The following is a 20,165-nucleotide window of genomic DNA, read 5'->3' as shown; positions in this document are numbered from 1 at the left end:
GCAAGGCACACCTTGTCCTTCAGGCCACCCACACTGAACACATGTCTGCTGACACACCACAGGGACCCTCTGGCACAAAGACACTTACAGGCCCACCCCTACGCTGGCCTTTTCACACTCCTGACTCAGGTGTTCCCCTTACTACAGAGCAGCCATGCTGACCATCCACCATAACACACTCACATGCACATGGTTGCTGCAGAGCCTTCAGGCTCTGTCCTTCTCACACACATGCACACACACATTCACGTGCAAGGGAAGACATCCCCTCCTGCAGAGCAGGGCAGCTGAGGCAATGGCTGTGGCTCTCTGACTCTCTGGGTGATGCTGAGGGAGGAGCAGGTGTCCCTCTGCACCCTGTCGCCTGGCTGAGTTCACCAGTTCCCCTGGGTCAGCAGGAACTGAGGAGGAGGGCTCCTTCCTGTGGCTGGGGCTGGGCGCAAGTGGCGGGGGTGGCGGGGGAGGCTACAGAAAGGCCAGAATTTGCATCCAGGAGAGGAAAGAAAATGTCCTGCCTGAGGGAGTTCGTCAGGACCAGAGCAGAGGAGAGACTAACCTGTAGGCTGTGCCAATAAGCTGGGACCCTCCCCAGCCTTCCAGGCGGTGCGGGGGGCCTTGTGGGAATGGCATAGTCTACCTGAGTTCCATGTTACGGACAACGGCGTAGGGGACAGTCTGTTTCAGCAGAGGATAGAGGAAGGGGGTGAGTTAAGTTATCATCATGAGAACAGTCACCATTTAACAAGTCTTGGTCTCTGCCAGAAACTGGGCTAGGCTCTGTCTCAGTTAGTGCTCAGAAACCCAGTGAGAGAGGCTGCGGGGCTGGTGGCATTTGGGAGCAGGAGGCCAGGGCAGAGGGAGGGGTTAAGAGCTTCGCCCCAGTCACAGAGCCAGCAAGTGGCAGCATCAGGCCCCATCATCAGGGACCTCCAGATGGGGCCTTGTCCCCACATCTGTCACTGGTGCCAGGGACGCTTCAAAGGCTGACTTTATAAATACATATTAAGGTGGCATTTAAATTCAGCACATCTGAAAACAGAACGATTCGACAGCCAAAAGTTATTTTTAGCACATAATTCGTTTGCGCTGTCCCAGCTACCATCCTAGGATTTGAAAAGCTGTTAGTTTGGGGTTTGGGTTTATTTATTTTTTTAAATACTTCCTTCGAAAGATAGATTCCTTTTTTGTTACATTAACTCCAAAAAAAATTGCTCCTTTCCCTGCCAGCATCTCTCCTGGCAAAGACTTTTTATTAAGGTGCCCCTAACCTATTCTTGAGTCATTGAAATGTAGCAATCTAGAGTCATTTAAATGCTAATAAGATGAAACCGAAATGCATAAATCCAATATTGTCAGAATGTTCTCCTGGATTCCCAAGGGGCTGGTGCATCAGAGCCTGAAGGGACCCCAGAGAATACTAGTCCAATCTCTTGTGTTGGAAACTGAGGCCTGGGGAGGAAAGGGGCTTAGTCAAGGTCACACAGCAGGAGCTTGGAAAACATGGAGGGGCTTTTCAGTGGGCTGTGGCCCCAGTTGGCTGTGTGACCTCTAGTGTGTCACTCAACCTCTCTGGGCCCAGGACTAGCTATCAGCTCTGCCCAGGCCCATGTCTTAGCTTCGGTTGCTATCACAGAACACCATAGACTGGGTGGCTTAAACAGCAGAAATTTATTTCTCACAGTGATGGAGGCTGGGAAGTCCAGGATCAAGGTATCGGCAGATTCAGTTCCTGGTGAGAGCCCACTTCCTGGCTTACCGTTGGCCACCTTCTCATTGGCCTCACGTGGCCAAGAAAGACCGTCTCTCTCATGTCTCTTTTTATAAGAACACTGGTCCCACTCATGAGAGCTGCACCCTCATGACCTAATTATCTCCCAGTACCATCAGACTGGGGATCAGGGCTTCAACATATGAATTTGGGACGGGGGACACATTGGGTCCACAGCAGCCTGTGTGCCCATTAACTAGGACGGCACTGACTGTCAGCACAGCACTGAGAGCTGGCTGCCAATGAACCTCATCGCAAGCTTGCAGGAGGTGGATGGGTAGGAGGGGACTTGGGGGAGTCACAGAAACCAGCACTGCAGAGTGCCTGCTGCAGGCCATGTGCCACACCGAGACCCACACACCAGGGTCTCAGTGGGTCCGTACAGCAGCCTGGAAGACCAGTGGGTCCGCTTCATTCTGCAGATGGGGCCTAGCAAGGTTAGGTGACTTCTCCAAAGTCACGTAGCACATTTAGTCTCTCAGCGTAGAATGATGGTTCATGTCACGTTTGTGCAAGGCAGCAAAGGTGTCGGAGTCTGGTGGGCTGTGGCTGAGGGGACAGCTGCCTGCCCTAGCCTCACGCTCATGCCTCATTATGACGAAGGGAAACCGGGAAGCGGAGGACAGGGGATGCATCTCAAAGAAAAAAATATACGTCCTGATTCTGATCTCTTTCTTGACACCTAGTAAACCTGTAAGGTAGGCGAGGTAGGAGTCTCCAGCCCATTTTACAGATGAGGGGCATGAGGTGCAGGACCTCTCTAAAGTCACACCTCCCATGGACGGATACCCCAAGGGCTGATCCAGGTATCCATTCATTCACCAGGCATTGATTGGCAGCCTTCTGGATGCCAGGCACTGTACTAGTAGAAAATAGACATGGCTACTGGCCACACAGAAACCCCGGCTTCTGGGAAGGGAGACAGCTAAGCGGGCCCAAGCACTCAAGTGTGAAGTGTGGTATAACACAGAGGTATCTGGGAGTCAGGAGCATTTACACAGCCCTGGGTGGCCAGGGAAGCCTTCCAAGGACGCTGAAGCTGAGCCGGACAGACCGTCGTCAGTGCAGTGAAGGCCCGGGTGGAGGCTGCTCTGTTAAAGATGTCAGGCGGTTCTGGAGGATTCAGGCAGCTGATGGATTCTACCCAAACTACCAGGTCTTCAGCTCTGTCAGTCTGTCCGAAGATCATTTTTATGGCGTCATTGAGTGCTTCTGTGCTGGTGAGCATCATGACCTCAAATCAGGCAAGTTCCACAGTTGGATCAAGTGAGCTCTGCAACCTTGAAGGACAAGCCAAGACGCCCAGAACATGAGTGGCCTCATGCACACACCCGTGAGGTGCAGGAGCAGGGGGTGGGCGGGGTGGGGGCGACAAGCCACATCAGAGGAGGTCTCTGCAGTGGGAAATCTTAAAGAAGGAAATTTAACATCAATTACCTCCCCATGGAGTTCTGATTTTTAACCAATTTTCAACTGATTTTGTTCTCCCAGAGATTCATCCTTCCATTCATGTTCACATGGGTCTCTTCCTGTACATGTAACTACAGTCCACCCAACCTTTTACTAACAGACAGTTGTATATTTCAGTTTCTTTCACTCATCATTTGGTTTAAGTCTTGCTTAACCTGCAAGGGAAAAAATTCTCTGGGACTCCCTGTCGTGGCAAGCCCATCATGTTATAGAGGTCGTTCATTTAATTGTCTCTCTCCCCTCGCTGTAAGCTTTTGGAGGGCAGGGGTCATGTCTGGATTATTCAGTACCTGGCACAAAGTAGGTGCCCACAACACAATGAATGGATGGCTGGATGGATGATGGATGGATGGATGGATGGATGGATGGATGGGTGGATGAACAGATGGGTAGATGGATGGATAGATGGTTGAAGATCGTTGTTCCTCTTAACATAATAGTCATTAAAATCACCAGAAGTCCATTAACTCATGTCTCCTATTGTCATCGCAGATATAATTACTGCTAACTCTTCTCATAGCTCGTGCTGTCAGAGATGTAATTATCGGTGCCTATAAGCCACGCCGCAGGTAGCAAGGGGACAGACAGAAAACAGCACCTCGGGGCTACAGAGTCTCTTGTGGTTTGCAAAGCACTTTCATTCACATCTGGTACTTCCTTTAAGCATCCTAAGAACCCCGGGAGGGAGATTCACCTGGAAAGGCAGCAAAGCATCCTGATTAAGAGTATGTCTCTGGATCCAGACTGCCTGAGTTCAAATCCCAGCTCTGCCACTAGCTAACTCTGTGGCCTTGGGCAAGTTACTGCACCTCTCTTGGCCTCAGTTTCTTCAGTTTCTATGGGAATACCAAGCCTGTCTCATAAAGTGGTTATATGGACTGGTCCTAATCACAGTAATGGGTGCTCACCAGGTGCTTGGCTTGGTCCTAAGTATTTGACACAAAATAATTCATCTAAGCCTCGTAATACCTGCAAGGCAGATAGCGTTACTCCCCCTCCCTTTTTTGAAGATAATGAAACCAAAGTTAATTTGCCTCCTATTCTGCTGAGAGGTGGCAGAACTTGAACCCAGAGACTGTGTCTTCTGAAGCCCCTCCAGCTAACCTCCGCAGCATCTCTGCACACAGGCCTGCCTGGTCCTGCCGCACCTGCTCCTCTCACAGATATACCATTAGGGGTCAAAGTTCATGGGCTCTGGCCCGATGATCAAGGACCATCCCACACTTTCCTTGGTGTCTCGTGTCTCTTGCTCGTGTCTCTGCTTGAGGCATCAGGTCCATTTTAAATTCTACTCTATACAATAGCGGTTGGTCCCAGTGTGAAAATAAGGCTTCCTGCTGCGTCCTTGATTGAAAGTGCCCTCCTGTGTGGCATGACGGGCTTCTTCTGTGGCTCCAGCACCCCCGACCCGAGCTGGGAAGCCCCGTACCCCAGGTGGAAACACGCTGGATTTTAATAGGGTTCATAATTAGTTCCCAGTAAACTGGGAGGTCGTAGGGGGACCGGGGAGAATGACTATTATTTTACAGACGAGGAAACTGAGCTTCGGAAAAGTGAAGGGACTTGCCCAGGGTCCCACAGCCAGGATTTGGGATCACTCAAATTTGAACCCGGATCACTCTGGTTCCAGGCCCTGTGTTGTTCACTGCCCTCAGGCACAGTCCTCCCACCAGCCTCTGCTCTTCGAAGACAAAGGAGGGAGCGCCCCCTAGTGGGAGGGGAAAGAGCGATAGGCTGGGAGTCAGGAGACCAGCCCATCTCCACTCTTGCTCTGGGCAAGTTCCTTTCCCTCTCTGAGCTTCATGTTCCTCACTGGGAAAACGAGGTTAATCGTAAATTATCTCCAGCTCTAAAATTCTGTGCAAGAGGGAAAGATTGTGTAGGAGAGAGATGGGGAAGGGGAGAGGGGACAGAGGAGGAGATGAGGCTGGAGCGGGGGGTCAGTCCCATCTTCCTGCCCGACCCCCCTGTTCCCTCTCACTGTCCTGGACCTAGGATGGCCAGCTGTCCGCGGCTGCTGGGCGGGGCCAGTCCCCGTGCCAGACCCAGCCGAGCTCAGCAGAGGCCCTTTGTCACCCAACGCTTGCCGGGACTTGGCCACCGGTGTTGGGTATCTGGGTGGATTGGGTTTTCTCCTGGCAGCCCCACAGATACCACACTCCTGCAAGGGAGGCCGGGCGGGCAGGGAGAAACCGGTGCTCCCTCCTCCTCCCAGGCTCCCGAGGAACGTGGCAGCCGCTGTCCGTGGTGCTGGACCCAGGTGAGGGCTCTGTGACCCCCAGCATGCTAAGGGCCAGTGACGTCCTGGTGAATATTCTGAGCTGGATCCTCTGGCCAGGCCGAGGGCCTTGATTAATGTGGTTGCAAGCTGCGGGCAGAGGTGGACTGCTTTCTCCATCCCTATATTTATGAGACCCAAGTGGGAGAACAGTGGGTATCAGCAGATGTAGGAAACGTGGACAGGGAAAGCATCTCTGCCCAGAACCTGGGAGTTATGTACTTGGGGGGAGGGGAGTATGCCCCAGATTGTGTGCTCATGGCATGTGTGTAAACAGGGCTGTGAGCATGGGTGTTTTTGAGGGGGTGAGGTGGGCATGTTAAGATGATGCCTTTAAATGTGAACTACATGTGACAGTGTGCATGGTGGGGACGGGGTGTCCACCAGGTGTGTGTGAAGGGACCCACGAGTTGGTGTATGTGTGGCAGTGGTGTAGGCCTTAAAAGTAGGTTAGGTATTGCACCCTGAGCTGTGTGTGCACACCAGGGCTTGTGTCAAGAAGTCAGTGTGTTCCATAATGCAGTGGACGATTAGGTGGTTAGCATGTGTCATGATGGTGCAGCAGGCTGTGCCTGGAGGGTGGTGTATCATGGTGTGTCCTGTGGGTGTCAGGACATTTGGGTTTACACTGTGTGCCAGTGGATGAGGATGTATTGTGTGTGTGTGTGTGTAGTGGGTGTTGCTTGGGGTGGTGTGTGTTTGTGTAGCACCTGCAGGCTGGGCCTTCCTGCGTCCCTGTCCCATGAGGCCTCCAGCTCCTGACCCTTGTCACCACTCTGTGCTTGCCCCCACAGGAGCCACCGCCCCTGACCATGTAGATGCCAGCTCTGGGGAGCAGCATGGGCCCCACTGAATGGAGACTCCTGGGTCTACAGCCCTGAGCCCCTCCGGCCCCTGGACCTCGCCCCACGCCCAGGGACACCCCTTGGAGCCCAGCACCACTGTCGCCAGCCCACCTCAGCCACCCCCGGGGGTCAGCCACCAGGAGCCACAGCCGTCCAGTGAGGTTGTGCTGAGGACAGCCACACAGAGCCATCGCCTGACAGCCTCTTGTCCACTGGTGACCCTCGGGCACACCCCGAGCAGGGACGGCAGCAAACATGGGTGACATGACCAACAGCGACTTTTACTCCAAAAACCAAAGAAATGAGTCGAGCCATGGGGGCGAGTTTGGGTGCACAATGGAGGAGCTGCGCTCCCTCATGGAGCTGCGGGGCACGGAGGCCGTGGTCAAAATCAAGGAGACCTATGGGGACACTGACGCCATCTGCCGGCGCCTCAAAACCTCATCTGTCGAAGGTAGGTGCAGGAGGCTCAAACAGGGTTTGGATGCAGAGGTCAGTCAGCTCCTGGTCTCCCTTCGCCAGGCACCAGGAATCCCCTCGTCTGAGCTTGAGCGTGGAACCAATGCAGCCAATTCCAGCCCCCTGACCCCTGCTGCTGGGCCAGGTCCTGTCTGACTCAAATCCAGGCTCTGATTGGGGTTGCTGGGTCTCTGGGGTGGCTGTAGAGCTGCTAGGAAGACAGAGCAGGTGGGCAGATGGGCCATCACGGGAGAGGCGACAGATACCCATGTGTGTCTTGTGCTGGAGATGGGTGTGGGGCTTTCTTACACCTGTAGGCCTGGGATCCCCACAGAGGGGACGTTTCAGGTTCCTGGGGGCTCCTCTGGAGGGGACCAAAGCCAGGTCATCTGCTCCAAGGCAGAAAAGAAAGAAACCAGCCCAGTTTGGGCACCAGATTTTGGGTCCACATCCCCATGGTTACCTTCCCCTCACCGTGAAGGAGAAGAGTTCCCTGCATAAACCCCAAAGGCATGGGTATGAATCACTCCCAGTCCTGCAACTTTGTGCAAAGAGGCTGCACTGGGCCTCAATTTCTTCCTCTGGAAAATGGGGTGAATGCCTACCTCACAGTGCCTAGTAGAAGCCTGAGCATTCAGTAGGTGCTCAATATGTGGCAGCCATTATTATTCTAAAGGGAATGGGTGACAATTCCTCCCCCAGGTATAGACCACAACCTGGGAGGCAGGCAGCATCTGAAGTCTTATCCCCACTGACAGATAAGAAATCTGAGGCCAGGGAGCCCTCCCACACCACCTGCTAACTCCAGTCCCCGTGCCCGGGACCCCGCTGGGCACTAGCCCTGAGCACATTCCTGCGGTGGCTGCTTGTGGAGCTGCTCAGGGGGCCAGGCGGTCCATCTAGTGGTTGCTGTGCGGATGCCCGCTACACCCGGTGCCCCACCCGGTGTGGGGCCCTCCTCTCCTGGGTCAGGCTGGTCCTTCTTCCCAGATTGGCCGCTGTCTCTGATGTTTTGCCCACATGCTGAGTCTGGGCCAAAGTTTAGAAACACCTTTTTCTTTCTTGGTGGTGTTGGTTTTGTTTGGTTGGGGGAGGGTGGAGAGAGAGGAAGCATCCTTTCTTCCCTGTGTGATTCTAGCTCAGGGCTTGAGAAGAGCCATGTGTGACCCTTGGAGTGGGCTTGGCCTGGGCACTCCTGGGCCCCAGCTTCATGTGGCAGAACGGCCCACGCTCACCTCCACCATCAGGTTGGTATACCTGGCCTGCTGGGTGGCAGAGTTGTCCCAGTGGTCTTTGCCTTTTGAATGGGACCAGGAGATTCTCTTGAGTCAGGAATTCTTAAGTGTCTTTGGACCTCAGACTCTGTGGAGGCTCCCCAGAAAAACAGCCAACAACATGCAACAGAGTGGCCCACAGCATACCCACACTGTAAGCAGGTTCACAGAGCCCCTTGAAGCCAGACCCTGGACCCCAGGTTAAGAAATCTGCCCTCCCCTCCAGCCTCTCAAGTTCTTGGACCTGGGAAATTGAGCAGCTCTCAGCCAAGTTCCAGTGCTGCCACTACCAGTTGGTTCATTGTGTCCCCCATCTGTACTGCTGGGGACAGCGTGTGTGTGTGCCTGAGGGCAGGAATCCCATGCTGCTCCTCTGTGAGCATCCAGCACCCTGCCTGGGGCCTGGCACAGAGCCTGGATAACTGCCCTGTGAAACCCGGAGCTGTGGTCACTGAGTCCCCAGCCCGTAGGGGGCAGCTCTCAGATGGCTAAGCAGCCAAAACAGCGGATAATCCAGACCGAGTGCAGCAAGGGCCCCAGTGATCCGGAGAAGGGAGACAGGTGGGCAGGGAAAGTCAGGGAAGGCTTCCTGGAGGAGGAGGAGGTGTTTGAACTTGGCTGTGGAGGAAAGAGAAGGCAAAGCATGTGACGTGGCACAGAACAGAATTTCTTAGAAGGAATTCCCAGATGACTGGTGTGCTGCAAGAAGTTAGGCATTAATTGAAAAAGAAGGGAGACTTCTCATCTATAAAATGGAAAAGATAGTAACAGCTTTGACTGTTGCTCTGCTGCCTCTCAGCTGTGTGCCTTTGAGGCTTTTGTCTGATTTCTCTGGGCCTTGGCTTCCTAATATTTCATCAAATGAGGTCTCTGCTGGGAAAGGTCCCTGAGAAGGAGGAAAGCCCATGGCAGGATTCACCAGAGCCCCTGCTGCACTGATCCCACATGGATCTCCCAGGTGCAGGTGGAGCTGGACAAGGTTTGGGGAAGGACAGAGGAGCCTAATGCTACAGACCCCAGACTTGGACGACTTGGCTTCAAATTCCAGCTCTGCCATTTAACAGCTGTGGGATTCTGGGCAAGTTACTCAGCCTCTCTGCACCTTAGTTTCCTCGCCTGTAGAACAGGATAATAGTAGTGCTACCTCATAGGGTTGTGGCAAGGATAAAGTGAAGTAGCTTAGCGCAACGCCTACAGGGCACGTGGATAGCCCTGTGTGTTAGGATTCAGCCCCAGAGCTACACACCTCCGTTTCCCCATCAGTAAAATGGGTTTTGAACACTGAGTGGATCAGGCCAAGTGCCCAGCATGTGGTCATCAAGCAGTGTCCACACTTGTTTCCCGTGTGATTATCGCTACTCTGGAAGCAGCAATCACATTTTCCAGAATGGGTGGAATCGGACTCTTCCAGGACACTGATCGGCATCATGGTGGTGCTACACGTTTTACTAGGCTGTTCTGCATTTTAATCACCCGTGTCCCAGGAAGCAGGTGTTGGTACCCATTTCACAGACAGGAAGCATGAGGGCTCAATGTCACCACCATAGCTCACATCAGAGACTCTGAATACAGCTCCGTCCAACACCACGCCCAGGTGTACCCTCAGCCCCGAGCCACTTTGTGCCCTGAAACAGTTCTGTGAAGATGCCCTCTGTCTGCCGAGAGCCTGAGGAAGGTGGGGCCACCAGGGAACTTACCTTTTTCTCTCTCCTGCTCAGCATTTGTCCCACCCTGTTTGGCCCTCTTCTGACTTAGAGAAATGTCTAGCCTCCAGCCCCAGCCCCTAGCTTAAAAGCCACGTGGTCTGGGGCTGTGCCCACTCTAGACAGGGGCTCAAGTTGGCCCTTCCCGACACCCCCCAGTCTTCACCTGCTGACGGGACCAGGGAGCAGCCTGAGTCAGCCCCAGGAGGCTGCCCCGGGCCCCGCATAAATTAGCCTTCCCATTCACATCCAGCTAGTTTTAGGCAAAAGGATCTCCCCAAATGATAGAGGGGGTTTGAAGCCATAGAAGGGAGCTCCCACTCAGGGCACAGGCTGCCCACACAGGCCATGAGCTCAGCTCCCACGGCCTGGCAGTGTTGGACCTCCCACCCAGTCAGGTGGCCTCTGCCCCGTCCTGAACACGAGTCCTTCCTCTCCCACTGCCAGTTCTGTTCCATCCTGGTAATGCCCTTCCCTTTGGGCCCCCTACTGCCCTCTGCCTTCCACACCCATCCAGCCTAGGGCAGTGGAGTCCCTGAGATGCAGGTTTGAATCCTGACTGGATTTGAATCCTACTGTTCAAGGAACACTGGAGGGCTGGGGTTCAATGAATCCTCTCTGAACCTCAGTTGTCCTATCTGTGAAATGGGGTTAACAACACTACCTACATCACACTAAGTTGTGCGGATTAAATCAGACCATCCAGATGGAGGGCTCAGTGTGGCGTGTGGCAGCCCCTAGACACTTACAAAATGATGTTCATCATCTTGTTATTATTATTATACTCAAATATCTGTTTTTTTAAAAAAAAAAAAAAACATGCTCGGTGGGGAGTGTAATGGCTCAGTGGTGGAGCGCATGCTTAGCATGCACGAGGCCCTGGGTTCAATCCCCAGTGCCTCCATTAAAAAAAAAAAAAAGAAAACTCTGGCCCCATCCTTGTGCAAGAATTAGGCAATGAAATAAGACAGTGCCCAATAAGAGTCAATGTGCTATCCAAGGAGGCTTTGCAGGGAGGGTGGCTTTGCATTGAATCTGGAAAAATGGGTCGTGGAAGTGGGGGTGGCCTGTGAGCCCTGAAGCAGGAGCTGTTTGTCATTCTCCACTGTGTCCCCAAAACCTGCCATAGTGCCTAGGGGCTCAAAAATACTGGCAGAACGAAGGGAAGGAGGGAGAAGAGGCAGAGGCGGCTCTGTGCCCCTCTTCGTGTGGAATGGAAAGCGGCAGCCTTGGGACAGGATGCAGGACACCCTGTGTCACCCACGGAACACTGGGCTTCTGTTCCAGGAGCCTGGAGCTGCACTGTCCTGAGCGGCTCGTCCCTTGTGGCTCCTGTCCTTCCCGTCCTGACCCCGCACTGCCAGCTGTCAGCAGCGGGTCCCGAGAGGTCCTGTCGGGTGCTCCCTGCACTGCATATTTCATGGTGGGGGACAAAGGGGACAAAGAAGACAGGGCAGCGGCAGGGTGGGGTGGGAACTGGATACATCGGCGTGTTGTGAAACGTAACCTCCAGTTAATTTTGTATGACTCCTACAGCCTGCCCAGTGGACAGGCGGAGCAGACCGGCTGCTGGTGGACAGGGGAGCAGATCGTGGGGGATGCTGCCCCGTGTGGCAGGAACACGGCAATAAACAAGACACCCCACGGACCAGCAGGGCCCCTGCCACACACAGAGCCACCACCGGCTGGGCACGGGGAAGGGCCTGAAGGCAGTGGGGGGGGGGGTCTCCTGTTTGTCACTGTGACGCTGTTTCTCCTTGTGCTCCGTCTCCCCTAGGATCTCCAGGGCCCTAAGGAGTCGACAGGGAAACTGAGGCAGCCACACATGCAGCGCAGTGTCCCAGGTGGGGTGCATCTGGGGCCACTCGGACACAGGGTCCACATGGGGAATTCAACACCTGACCAGAGATGAGCATGAATGCCTCCCCCTGGGTCTTCGTGTGATGCATAGGCTCCGTTTTAAGGCCCAGGACTGTCAGGGGCGAGGCCTGGAGGAGCAAAGCTCATCAAAGGATTCAAGAGGCTGAGGAATCCTAGCCACCTTCTCAAATACTGTGCGGGGTGGAGGAGGGGCAGGCATGAAGCCTAGGGAGGTGCTCTGGCCTCACCTCTGTCAGTGAGTAGGCCCATGACCCCAGGCAAGATACTCAGACTCTCACGACCTCAGTTTTCTCACCTGTAAGATGGAAATTGCGCTATTTCACTCTCTGCCATTTGAGGTAGTGAGTTGAAAGTGCTTTGAAGGTTTTCTACCAAAGAATCATCACCTCCCAGTATTTACTGAGTATTTCTATACTGGGTTTTATCTGATAGAAGACCATCTCAAACTGGCTTATGTGAAAGAAAGGGATTTTCTGGCTTGTGCAGCTGAAAAGTCCAGGGATTGTTCGTGCCTCAGGCATGGCTGGATCCAGGACCTCCCATACTGAGGAGGCTTTGTCTGTCCCTCTCCTGCTGTCTTCTGCCTCTACTGTCCTCTGTGTTGGCTTCACTCGCAGGCAGGCAAAGGCACCTCTTTCTCAGGGTCCCCCCCCTTAAGTATCAGAACCGAATCTCACTGGGTCACCTGGGATTGAACCAACCCCTGTGGCTGGAGGATGTAATAGACTGAAGTCAGACACCGAGGGGTGTAGGTCAGTCTCCCAGGTCACATGGGGATTGGGGGAAGGAAGGGGAATGGACGTACAAACCACACCTGCTTGTGGGTCTGCGGCATGGAGGCCCTTACTGTGTGTGGCGGAGATGTGGGGGAAGGGCAGGCACGCACCATGCCCTTGACGATGGGGAGAATGGTTAGAATTCAGGAGGCAGCCAAGTAGTGAGGACAGGATTCAGGAGCATCAAATACGGAGTGATATTGATGGAGCCAAACCACCACACTGCTAATAATTACACCAGGGAAACAGGCAGAAGCTGGGCACGTCCAGCCAGGTCAAGGAGGTCTACGACTAGTGTCCCAGCAGTGAGGGGGCCAACTCTGTGTCATGGTCAAATCCTGGCTCCATGCTTATCCAGCTGTGGAACCTTGGGCCCATCATCTAACCCCTCTGTGCCTTAGTTTCCTCATCTGTGACTTGGGATGATAGCAGTGCCTCTCAGAGGGCAGAGTCAAGTGCTGAGGGCCTGGCACATGGCAGGTGCTGTCTCAGTGTCAGCTGGGGACTCTGTGGCTTTAAGGGACAAGTTGGGTTTTAAATTAGTGGAGAAGAGAGAGGCAGTTTATCTGGGCAGCTAAGGGGCTTAAGCAACACGTGTGAGTCTATGGGTTTTTAAAAAATGAGCCTGTGTTTGATTTGCAGTGCTTCTGTGGCCTTCCCCAACCCCCAACACCACCAGGGAAAATAAATCCCTGAGAAGCGCAGCTTTCTGTGAAAGGCCAATGAGTCACGTGTGGACGGTTTCCAGAATACCACCGCACAGCTTTCTGAATCATCAATATAAACCCACGTGTTGATTGATAACGTGCTCGCCGTCTTCCTAGGCTGGGGCAGCAGAGCTGTGCTAGGCAGACAGTTCTGCAGGCCTGGGGGAGGCAGGGAGAGCGCAGAACAGTTAGAGAAAGGGCCCGGAGGGCTCCCAGGTAGGCTCCAGTGGGACGGAGGGACCACACGTTCCTTGAGCGGTGCTGCTTGACCTGACCGGTGCTTCATGATCACTCACCCAGAGGGGGCATGGAGGGTATGCATGGTGGCGGGAGCATCTCAGCTGGGCCTCTCACTAAGCAGACCCGCTATCCAAAAAGCCTGCATCCCAAAGCCACCTAATGGCTGAATTTACTATGTGCAAACTCATCAGAGTCAGGCCCTGCCAACGAGTTCTTCCATGGGGTCCTCACGGCAGCCCTGTGTGCAGGAAACCAAGGCTTGGAGAGAAAGGTGCCCCTGATTCTTCCTCTGAAGGCACCTTCACTTTGCAGAGTGAATATACCCTAAACATTAAGTGCCTACTGTGTGCTTAGAAAGGAGAAGAAATGGGAAGGGCCTTGACTTGGAGTTCCAGCTCCACCATTGGGGCCCTTGGGCAACTCCCTCCCTCCCTCCCTCTGAGCCACAGTTTCCTCTTCTGTAAATGGTATGATGAAAATACCCACCTCCCAGAATCAGTGGATACAGGTGTTCGGTGATTCCCCCAACTTCTGTCATGTCAAGCCGAGGTATAAGCTGACACACATTCATGTGCTGAACAAATGTGTGTTGTGCACCTACTGTATGCATGTGTGGACCACATTGCTCTCTGGGGTCCGTACTCTCCTCAGGCAGGGTATGTGTGTGTGTGTATGTGTGTGTGTGTGATGTGGCTATACAGGGAACAGATGGGAAGCCAGGATGGGGCAGCCTTCTAGGACATTCCCTCTTGGGTCCAGGGATGGAGGAGCCCCTTCCTGACCCCCTTCTGCTCCGGAGCTCCCTAAAGATTCCCGGGAAAGGGAGGTGGAGAGCTGAGTTGTAAAGTACCTCTGCCCTGAAGACAGAGCCGGTGCTGCTGTGGTTGGGCTTCCAGCTGGGATCCCAGCTCCAGCTGTGGCTCTAGTTGCAGCTGGGATCCCAGCTCAGCTGTGGCTCTAGTTGCAGCTGGGATCCCAGCTCCAGCTGTGGTGCCAGGTACAGCTGTGACCCCAGAGACTCATTAACAAGTATCGAGTGCTCACAGAGGGCCAGCCTCTGTGCGGAGGCTCCATGGCGTTTCCTTGTTTAATCTGCACAAACACCTGGGAACCAGGAGCTGTCTGTATCCCCAGATTTCTGATGAGGAAGTCAAGGCTCAGGGCACCACCGCAAGGGCTGGTACCCAGACAGGCTGGCTCCCGAACGTGCTCACACAACCTCCTATCTACTGCCTCCTGTTGACAAAAAAAAAAAAAACAAAAAACTCTACAGCAGGACGGAATGTGCTTACAGGCAAAGGACAGGGCAGTCCCGGCTGGACTTAAGACAGAGTTGGGAGACGCTTCCTCTGAGGAGTTGTGCACGCAGCTGTGGGGAAGAGAGCTTCTTAATGAGGGAAGCGGCCTGAGCAAAGGCCCTGGGGTGAGAGCTGGGATGTGCCTGGGGAAAAGTGAGGGGTTCATTGTGCCTGGAGCCCAGGATGTATCTCAAAGGACAGAGGACTCCAGCCCACAGACTATGGACTGATTTTTGTAGCCTGGGTTTTAGCTGGTTTGTCAGGCAGTGTGTGCGGGCTGTGAGCCTGAGTGACTGTGTTTGCATTTGTTTATGCTGTGCTGTCCACATGAGTGTGAAATGGGCCATGAGCTCCATGAGGGCGAGGCCTGGGCAAGGCTCCTCTCCAGGGGCCTGGGGAGCCAACGAGCTTGATGAAGGCAGGGACACTGTGGTTTGGGGAAGGTGGTTCTCATATTGGGTTCCCTGGGGTTCCACAGAGGTGCCCCAGGGGACAGGGAGATGCTGAATAGGTGGGGCACTGCCTTTCCTGCCCCACTGTGTACCAGAGCAACTCCTTTTTTTTTTTATCTGTTTTGCATGGTGAAGAATGCGGTGAAATTTTAAAAAAACAGAGAGTCTCTTTAAAAATTTGAAAATCTCAAACACTACAGAAAGGTACTAAACTATAGTGTCTAAAACTCAAGTTCTGTAAATTCTCAGTGCCTTCGTTTTTGCATCTGTAAAATGGCGTGGGCAGTAAGTACCCAGCTCCCAGGGCCCATACCCTTCTCCAAATTAAATGAGAAATCACACGCAGAGAGCCCGGCCCGCAGTGGGGCCTCAGGAGAGGTTCATCTTGCAGCCGCCCCACACTGACCATGGCCAATAAAAGGGTGGGTCTAGTAGTCTCGGAGGCTCCTGCAGGCTCGGACATTCTAGAATTTTGAAACTCCCTGCCTCAGAACCTCCCCACCACCCGCAGCAGTGCAGACATCAGGCTGGCCAAAGGGTGACTAACTCAGAGCCAGCTCCCAGGTCCCCCTTCCCTTGTAAGATGACAACTTCAGATCCTTGGGATGTGGCTGAGGCTCTGCCGTCGCCCTGGCAGGGGCAGTGCCCTTGGCCCCTCACTCCAAGCCCTACCCTGCTCCCCCACCAGGTGACGTTGGAGCCCCGCCCACACTGCCTTCCCAAGGCCCGTGGACATTCGCAGGCAATTGGTCTCCGGCTCCCAGAAGCCCAGAGCCCTGGACACCAGTCTCTGATTACTTTGCCTCCCTGAGTCTCTGTTTCCTCATCTGTCTAGTGGGCTGAGGGATGAGAGATATTGCTCTGTAACTGCAGGCTGGACCGTTTCTAGTATGGGAGCGACCTCCGTTGTCCACTCAGTCTGGGTCCCTCAAAGCTCAAGAGAGATGAAGCAGGCTGTCCCTCCAGGCCCGCCTGTCACACGAGAGGCCCCAGCAGGGCAGGTGAGTTACTTACACAGGCCCGCCCCACCCCACAATGATTATCTTACTCCTCCTGGCGCAATCTAGGCCCTGCTGTGGTTTCAGACCCGCAGTTATTTATAGTCAGTGGAAATTAGCACCTCAGCAGATGGTTCCCTCATACCCACAAGCCAGCCTCAGCCTCCACCCTAAATGAGGCCCCCTAGAAATCTCCGTGGTCCCAGCAAACGGTCCCAGGGACTATTTCTGAGCAGAGAAGACCCTGCTCTTTCTGCAGGATGGCTTTGGACAAGACACCAGGGAGCTGAGAGGCAGAAGCAATGCCCATCACACAGTGGGTTTTAGGAGGCAGTGAGGCAGCCTAAGCGTTAAGCAGCAGGCGTCCTGGGTATGAGCCCAGCTGTGCCACTTACTTACTAGCTGTGTTGTGCCAAGCAAATGACTTCACCTCTCAGAACCTGTTTACTCATCTGGCAAATAGTACTTATTCGTGATCTGTTGTTAGGAATAAATGAGCTGATGTGGGAAAGAACACACAGCTTAGTGCAGGAAGCCAGCAGGGAACAGAAACTGCCATTACTGTTATTAGTATTATCACTATCATCATCATTATTTACATATTATAGCTTTAAAATGCTGAGGCCCAGAGAGGGAGAGATCTTACCCAAGCTCACACAGCCATCTGGCACAAAACCAAATGAGAACTCAAATCTCCCAACCCACAGTCCCAGCTTGTTTAACCACACCCCTGTGTGATTTCTTTTTAAGTAATTCCTAAATGCCTAACATTAGGAGAGCAATTAAGCCCCCTTCAGCTTCTCCATGTGCCTGATGGAACGTTGTGGAAAGCTGTTAGAATAGGAAGGAACGTGGCTGAGGCTTGTGAAATAATGGGATGTGAAAAAAGCAGGGTTTAGCACACATGTGGCAACAACTCCAGAAGAACAGAGGCAAGGAAAAAAGGCTGAAAGGAAACATAGAGAAAGTGCCGATGTTGGGGTTATGGGTGAGATTAGGGGTGATGGTTTTTCTCTCGGTTTCTCTTTCCGCGTTGGTGGGATGTCGTTCTCAGATGGCTGGGCTCAGGCACGCTGGTTGTAAGCAGCAGAAGCCATCAGCGCAGCGTAATGCAAATCCAAGAACAGAATGGGAGTGGTCTCCCCAAGTCAGAGCAAAGGCTGGAAAACAAAGCTTGGTTTTCCAGAAGGAAGTGGGGACATGCAGGAGTGAGTGGCAGGACTGACAGGACAGATGCCCCTTTGGGGAATGAGGGGTGGAGAAAATCCGCTCCCAGTATTTTGGGTCCTCGTATCTCAGGATTCCAGGCAGTGCTGTGCTGACAAACACTTAACACGCAGCTCTCTGGGTTGGGAGGGAGTCCTCGTTTGTAGCGTGTGCTGATTTCTGTGGTGTAGATGCTCCTACCCTGTCACCAACACGATGGCATTAATTGCAGAGTTGGGACAGGATGCACAGTAGCACCACGTTACATGGTGTTTCCGCCATGCAGATTCAGGGGTTCTAGCAAGAAAACAGAGCATAGTGACATACAGTGAAATAATTAGTAAGGGATGAGTATGGGGTATTTATTGCCTTTTTAAATAGAATTTATATAAATTGTAACTTTGTATTATTTAATCCTAATAATGGCTACCTTTAACAACCAGCTCATAAAAATACCTGAAAATTTAACAGTCAGGTCTCACAAGCAGATGTGAGCTGACTCCTGTGCATTGCTGATTCCCAGGTCCAAGGAGAGAGTGTGCCACTGGCCTGGCGTGGTCACATGCCCACCCCTGGGCCAGGAAGGCAAGGGTTGGGGGGTCTTGACTGACAGCCACTGAGACTCCTCCCAGTGGGGGGACACCTAATTTCTCAGAAGGAAAAAAGAATGCCACTGGATGGCCAAGACCCAACACCTGCTTCTGTTTTGCTTTTGATAATTTCTCTAAGTTGTATTTTTTCTCTTATGATAGCTTATTTATTCTTTTATTTAAAATGTTATTGCTTTAAATCCTAATGTCTTTAAAGAGAATCCAGGGCTTAATCTTGAGAACAGTGAACCGAAGGGCACAGCCAGGAGAGGTACAGGGGCTCAGAGCAGCCACAGCCCCCCTCACACCCACCCAGGCCAGCCCCCACCTGCTCCAGGGAGGGAGGTAAAGGAACTAAACCCTCTGCCACACGGCTTGTGTCCACCCTAGAGATTCTCCCAAGAGGACACAGATACCCCATGGGGAGAGTATCTTAGGGCAGAGTCTTCTCAAATAGCCCTGTGGGCACATGAGGGTGAGTGGGGACCCTCGGGGGTCTGCAGTGGCCCACATACGAGGGAAGTACCCCTGAAGGCTTTGGCCTAAGCTCAGAATTGCTGGCAGAGTGGGCTTCCTAAGTCTCATGAGTCTGTGATGTACCGGGAGCACCACTGACCTTCCAAGAAGATGCTGGATCTCTCTTGTGGCCACATGTCCCCAGCTCATGGCCACAGACAGCCAAGGTGAAGAACCAGACCCCCACCCCAGAGCCTGAGCTTCTCCGCTGCCCCTTAATGGGGGTCATCCAGTGACCAGCAGAAGGCTGAGCATGGGGCAGGCCCAGAGATCCAATGTAGAAGGGAACCCGTGGGGAGATGCGTCCTCCAATAACAGCCACGTTGGCAACGGCCTTGCACCCAGCAGCACACCTAGTTGCCAGCGTTATCCCCATTTTGCAGTTGAGGAAACTGAGGCACAGCAGAGCTGACTGACTTGCCCAAGGCACACAGCTGTGGGAGTAAAGCCCGGGCCTGGATGAGGACACATCCTCGTCCTATTAACCATCTGTCAACGGTGGGGAGTGTCCTTAGGACTCTGTACTCCCCGCAGAGTGGCACCAGGACTCTGGCTCAGAAGCCTGGGTGTTTTAAGTGACTCTAAGACACACTGGAGCTCAGGCCCAAATATGAGAGAGAGAGAGAGGCTGGGCTGGGGGACAGACAGACACCTGATCTGCCAATGGGGCAGCCAAGAACTTGATCCTGATTCCCGGGTCTCACTTATCTGCCTCCTACTGGTCAGCAAGGTTCTCAGGGTCCCCAGGCTTGGGCCTCATGGCCTATAAAAGATGAGCCCAGAATCCCAGAGCCGGAGGTTGAGAGCTATCAGCCCTGGAACCGTTTGGCAGGGCCTGGACATGGAGCACCACTGAGGGTCCGATGTTGGCTCCTCTGCTCACTTGCTGTGTGACATCTGGTGCATCACCTGCCCTCTCTGTATTTCAGTGTCCCATCTGAAAAGTGAATTTAGCTATGCCTACCACAGGATTGTTAGGAAGATTAACTGAGAATAATGGATATATAAGCCCCTTCCTTTTTCAGCCTCTCCCCCTCCAAGCTCTTCTCCCCACAGTGGCCAAAGTCAACTTAAACATGAGTCAGATGTGCTCAAAACCAGTGCCTCCCACAGCTCTTGGCATCTAAACCCCTCACTGTGGCCTGCAGGCCTGGCATGATCCAGCCACTCCCTGTGGCAGGGTCCTCAAGGACAGGCAGCTGGGCCCACAGAAGATCAGAGTGTCCAGCCCATAGAAACCCACAGCTTCCTTTAAAACTACAGAACTTGCCTCCCCATTAATGCCACTTGGGATTCCAGAACAAATTAAAGATTGTAAGTGAAAGTAAATGATAATAATTATAATGTTGAGACTATAAATCCTCTGCTCCTTACTGTCCCCCACTGAATTTTGACACATCCTCTGGTGAGATACATCATCCCCTAGCAGAAAATCACTGCATTCCTGTATTAATTCATCTGTCCTTTAATGAAGCATTTATTGAGCACCTACTTAATGCTAAATGTTGTCCCAGGTGCTGGGGATATAGCAGTGAACAAAGATCCCACCCTCGCAAAGCTTACAGGAGTCCAGCAAAAAATACAGAAACAAATAAATGAACAAGAGAATATCAGGTGGATGAGGGCTCTGAGGGTGACGAGGGGGAGGGGCAGCTTAGATGGGCAGTCAAGGAGGGCTTCCCTGCAGAGGTGACATTTAACCTG

At 53.2% G+C, this 20,165-nt stretch overlaps 1 protein-coding gene across 7 annotated transcripts in view; it reads left to right on the top strand.

Moving 5' to 3' along the window:
• ATP2B2 (ATPase plasma membrane Ca2+ transporting 2) overlaps positions 1-20,165 on the top strand; it is a 330,440-nt gene that overhangs the window by 216,966 nt on the left and 93,309 nt on the right. For all 7 annotated transcript variants that reach the window (XM_032458949.1, XM_032458953.1, XM_032458950.1 and 4 more), the window contains one exon: positions 6,311-6,815. In XM_032458949.1, the coding sequence (XP_032314840.1) occupies positions 6,617-6,815 (199 nt within the window). In that variant the 5' untranslated portion in view covers positions 6,311-6,616. The remainder of the gene's footprint in view (positions 1-6,310; positions 6,816-20,165) is intronic.

Source organism: Camelus ferus, chromosome 17 (genome assembly GCF_009834535.1).
Source record: "Camelus ferus isolate YT-003-E chromosome 17, BCGSAC_Cfer_1.0, whole genome shotgun sequence".
NCBI lineage: Eukaryota > Metazoa > Chordata > Mammalia > Artiodactyla > Camelidae > Camelus > Camelus ferus.
This window is presented reverse-complemented; position numbering and strand designations above follow the sequence as displayed.